This window comes from Pteropus alecto, unplaced genomic scaffold, assembly GCF_000325575.1.
Source record: "Pteropus alecto unplaced genomic scaffold, ASM32557v1 scaffold114, whole genome shotgun sequence".
NCBI lineage: Eukaryota > Metazoa > Chordata > Mammalia > Chiroptera > Pteropodidae > Pteropus > Pteropus alecto.
In genome coordinates this window covers 4,572,448-4,577,439 of record NW_006435793.1, presented here as the reverse complement: position 1 = coordinate 4,577,439, position 4,992 = coordinate 4,572,448, and the positions used below count along the sequence as shown (strand labels likewise).

Here is a 4,992-nt window from a genome sequence, read left to right as displayed (position 1 = left end):
GGGGTAGATGCAGAGCCTCCTCCCATTGTCAGAAAACAGCTGCTAACAATTAGCCACACATACAACTGAATTTCACAAGTGACCCCATGTCTTCCAGTCTCTTTCCCAAATTTGCTGGAAAGGAGAGGAATTCCAGAGGTTTCCTTTCCTCCCTGGGAATCTGTTCAAAGAAGATGCTAAGCCCGACTATGAACGTTTTGAGTTTATCCACAGACAGATGTGTAACTGCACACACTAGATTCAGAGGAGAAAACACGCTGATTTTTCTTTCAGGCTACACATACTTAGCTTTCTAAACATAAGAACTGAAGGATTGCTCTCAATTACGCACAATAGTTGGTGTCTAAAAAAGCGGTATAAAAAATGAACTCATGTTCATGCATGAATTGTACTGACTTCACGGGCTCTACAGAGACACATAACCTGTGCTGTTTCCCAGGTGTCACCAACAGCCCTGATGGCAGAGAATCAGAAGACCGCAAGGTGGGCTGGGGAAGTGAGGCGGTGGGACCCAAAGAGGCCCTGGGCAGTGACCCAAATGTCTCTTCCAACAGTCTCAGATGTTACTTAGTAACTTCTGTACTGTGAGCTCCCCAACCCTCTTACAGAATCTGGAAAATATTTACCCACGAACAATGCTACGTTTGGATTTCAAACATTCAGTATTGGGCTGGGGCAACAACAAAAGTTCAGGTTCTACATTTTAAACTATGTAACAGTAATAACACCCATGGTGAAGAGGGTTGACCTTATTTTTGGTTAGTCTGTAACTGAAAACACCAACCTAGGCCTTGGAATGATGCCATACAGGGTGTGAGAGTATGAAGAAGCAAAGCAGAGAACGGGCTTGTCATTGGGTAAGAGTGTCAGGCTGGACTGGCCCCCAAAGTCTGGATGGAGCAAAGGGTAAATGCGCTATGAAAGATCCCACAAGACAGGACTCCACGTCATCAGAACAAAGACAAACGCTAGCTCTTTTCTGACTTCCAAACATGGAACTGTAACATATGTATACAAGCTGGTTAAAATACTGCTAAAACAGCACAGAAACAATACCTTACTTGTTGTCACTCCCTACAAGTACATACTCCATTTACAACTTTGTTTTTAAAACCAGGAAAATTTTGTTAAAAACATCTATCCGACAGTGATGTTTTCAAAAGTATATACACCTAACAGTCCAGAGAATGCTTGCTCCGGACCCAGTGTCAGCACCATCAAAGTGCAGTGTCTGTGACTGCAAGTCAGACAAAAATAAAAAATACAGTACTTTCTGAGGCCTAGGACTAGCTCCTGATAGACTTTAAAGCATTTGTGGCAGACAGGCACGTCCTCAAGGGCCTTTTAGACGGGCACAAAGTCGCCACTGGTTACACATAAGTGTGTTTTGCATCACTGTACAGTTACATAATATTCCCATTGGGGGTATAGGAAATTTAATTAAATGCTTCAGAGTTTTATAAAAATTGCTAAAAAAAATTTTTCTTGCACTTCAATTTTTAATTTTTACATGTGCCACTTTTAACATCAATTACAAACTACTTTCTGGCTGCGTTACTCAATCCTAAGGAAGAAGTTGGTTTGGGGGATTGCATCCCTCTCTGACAGCATACATTTCACTTAGAAATGCAGCAGCGCAAGTGCTACACATATTAGTTCTCCACTTATTAGTCATCGAAATTTGCAAGAGCCATTGGGCAGCCGGAAGCCTCAAACCCAAGGGCATTAGCTCCCGACCAAAAGAGATTTTAGTTTCGTTCCTACAACTGGCATCGACATTATCTCAAAAGGTCAGGGTTAGAGCAAAGTGCTGGGAAGACTGCTGCTCTGCCAGCGTAGGCAGGTAGTCTTCGAATGTTTATACAGGTGGCTGGACTGACTGAACCTCTTGCCACACTTGAGGCAGGCGTAGGGTTTTTCACCTGTGTGAACACGGATGTGCTTCTTGCAATCTGTCAAGGTCAGGAAAGTCTTGCAGCAGATTTTGCAGGCGTACTTGCGAGCTCCCTCTACAACCAAGACATTGTGCTCTGATAAGGCCTTCTTGCACTTTGACAGGACATCAGCAGATGCCCTGGTCAACTGCGGAGGGCCAGGCTGGGAGGGATGGCCGTTTTCAAATGAGGACGTGGCCCCATTCATTATTAGCTGGGAACTGGCAGAGTTTTCTGGGATCTGTGAGCTCCTGACGGAAGTTACAATTGGCATTTTGGGAGCTATGCGGCGGTAGTATGGAAAGTTACTGGCCTTTCCTCTTGAGGAGCCCATCATTACCCTGGAGAAGGAGGAGTGAAGGCCCAAACCAGATCTGGAAAAATCCATCCCAAACTGTTCTCCTTGATAGCCTGAAGTCTGCACGCACGGCAGGCCCATCGCTTCCTGCATAGGCCTAACAAAGTGGGAATCTGCAGGCTCACTGAATGGGTTCTCCACGTGAGAGCCGGGGGCCGAGGAGGGCCCGCCTGCAGGCCCAGCCTCTGGACTCAACAAATAAGGGGCCTCGCACTCCAGCCTGCAGTCACTAGTGGTATTTGGGATATTATCGTCATTGTTCTGATTTGCACTGAAGTTACTTCCTCTGCTTTTGTTAAGAAAATTTGAAATGCTAAAAGTGGACTTATGATCCAAGTTATTTGTGACTTCCAAAATATGGATGTCACCTACCCTGTCAGTGCTAGACTGAGGATCTGAAAAACTCCGATCGCTGCTTTCAGGGCTGAGGTCTATCTTCTCAGCACTGACCACAACTCCTTCCACTTCTACAGATTCGCTGCCTTCTGCTTGTGAGGTGACATCGCTCACTTCATCCTGAGGCTCAGGAGAGCTCAGGGGCTCAGATTTAACCACCACTCTCATGTGCTCCTTCTCACCAAGGCCAACCTCGGCATTTTCACACTGAAAACCACTTTTCTCAGTTGCACCTTCCTGCTCAAAACTACTTTCAACCTGAGTTGCACGAGAGGCCATGGACAACTGTGCCATGTTGCCGGCACTGTTGTCAGACTGGCTGGGCACCTGGGCATCTTCTTGAGCACCAAAAGACTGGTCAAACATGATGGTACTGTCTTCCTGGTTGTCAGTCATTCCGTCGGCCTTAGGGTTATCCACAATTTTCAGAGAATCTGGTGAGAAGAACTCCTCCCGAGAATGAACCCCTGATGGCCCATTCTCTGGAGTAACGTTGGAAATGGCAGACTCATCCATGGCCGGTCGGAGGCGCTGCCTGGCTCGCTCCTCTGCAGACTGCTTGCGCTTATGAAGGCGCCTCATGGGGAAGGGTGTCCGCTGGTCCAGGTTACTGCGCATTGATGAGCTCATGGGGGCCGGCTGCTCCTCACCACCCTGGTTGGAATTGAGGGCTGAGCTCACGATGCTTAGTCCCAGCTGCTGCAACATAAAGAAGCGCTGCATGCGAGCACTCTGCTCCTGAACACGCTCACTGGGGGGAGACATGGGCAGTGTCCTTGTTGTTAGGTAATGTTTGCATGCCTTAACAACAGAGTTCAAATGCAGGTGAGAGGCTGCCAATAAGACATCCATAACATTGCTCTCTCCCAGCATGAGGGTGGAGGTATACATCATGTCAATCAGTGCGGCAAAGGCCTCCGCTGTCACTACCTCACTATCCAGCTGGATCATGTTCATGGTCTGATCTCCCTCTGCCACTGAGAACAGGGCTCGGAAATGCGTGCTGCAGGCTGCCAGTACGGAGCGGTGGGCTTTAAAATGTCTATTCCCCACTACGATGACGCAATCACAGAGCTGGCCATGAAGTCTTTGGTAGTTCAGTTGCTGGAAGATCTGTTCAAAGTGTCCAGGAAAATCCATGATCCTATGGGAAAATAAAGAAAGTACTGAGACTTGGAAAAGCTTAAGACAAAGCCAGAGCACAGAGGGTGTGACGAAAAGAGAGGCATAGATGGCCAAGCTTGAACATTTAAAAGTTTGTGATGTTTCTGATGATGGGCACACAACCTGTCAAATAAGGAGCAAATGCTCATTCAGCTACAGCCCTGGAAGCACGCACACATGTGGGACCAGCTACTGGCTGTTTACAGGCTCCCTTTCACTCTTCCTAAAGACCAATGTGTGAATGATAGAATCTACCCCACATGAGTTCTACATTCCCTAAGGACAATGAATAAACTCCAAGATATTCCAGTCTTTTAGCAACCTTAAATAAGTGAAAAGGGTAAATCAATCTCAGTGGGGAAGATTTCTAGTTATAGGTGGTAGTAGATTGCACACATTCATTTACCCCCAACTCATTCCTGAAACCCCATTAAAAATACGCTGAAGTTTTTTGGTTTTGTGTTTGGAAGCTAGTAAATACGTGAATGAATGAGTGTGAGCTGACTTAGCACACCCAGAAAGCTAAACCCTAAACTGGCAGTGGATAAAACACCCTGACTTATATAAGCCCCCTACCCACCAAAAGGCTCAGGAACTGGTTGCTGAAGTACAAGTTGAAGTGGAATGAAGGTGATACTAAGACAGGAGGACTGGATGGAAGTCTATTTGATAAAAAAATAATCCAATGGAAGCTCTGTGCCTGTGGTACAGAAAAGGTACATCTATAGAAACAGAGTAGATAGGTGGTTATCTGGGGCTGGGGGTGGGATCACAGAAGGACTGTCAATGGGAAGAGGGACTTTTAGGGGGGATGATGGGAATGTTCTAAAATTGGATTGTGGTTATGACTGCACAACTCATAACTTTTCTAAAAATATCTGAATTGTACATTTAAAACAAGGAATTTTATGGTGTATACATTATACGTCAACACAGCTCAATAAATAATACCTCAATCAAAAAAATGAGATGAACAAGACTCCGATGAGGGGAACATTAAAGACTAACTTTCCAAATAAATGGTATTTCAACCCAGCATACTGATTTAAAAAGATGATATTCTGTCTAATGCTTTTCTTCTTCAACAAGCGGCAGAAGTATGATTATCTGATAGCCTTATTTTCAGAGATGTCAGTTATG

The 4,992-nt window shown here is 45.5% G+C and overlaps 1 protein-coding gene across 4 annotated transcripts in view; it reads right to left on the bottom strand.

Moving 5' to 3' along the window:
- Positions 1-6: 6 nt before the first annotated feature.
- ZBTB5 (zinc finger and BTB domain containing 5) overlaps positions 7-4,992 on the bottom strand; it is a 22,813-nt gene continuing 17,827 nt past the window's right edge. For 3 of the 4 annotated variants that reach the window (XM_015589117.2, XM_025046562.1, XM_006911569.3), the window contains one exon: positions 7-3,832. In XM_015589117.2, the coding sequence (XP_015444603.1) occupies positions 1,798-3,828 (2,031 nt within the window). In that variant the 5' untranslated portion in view covers positions 3,829-3,832 and the 3' untranslated portion in view covers positions 7-1,797. The remainder of the gene's footprint in view (positions 3,833-4,992) is intronic. The other variant, XM_006911568.2, reaches the window with a different exon arrangement.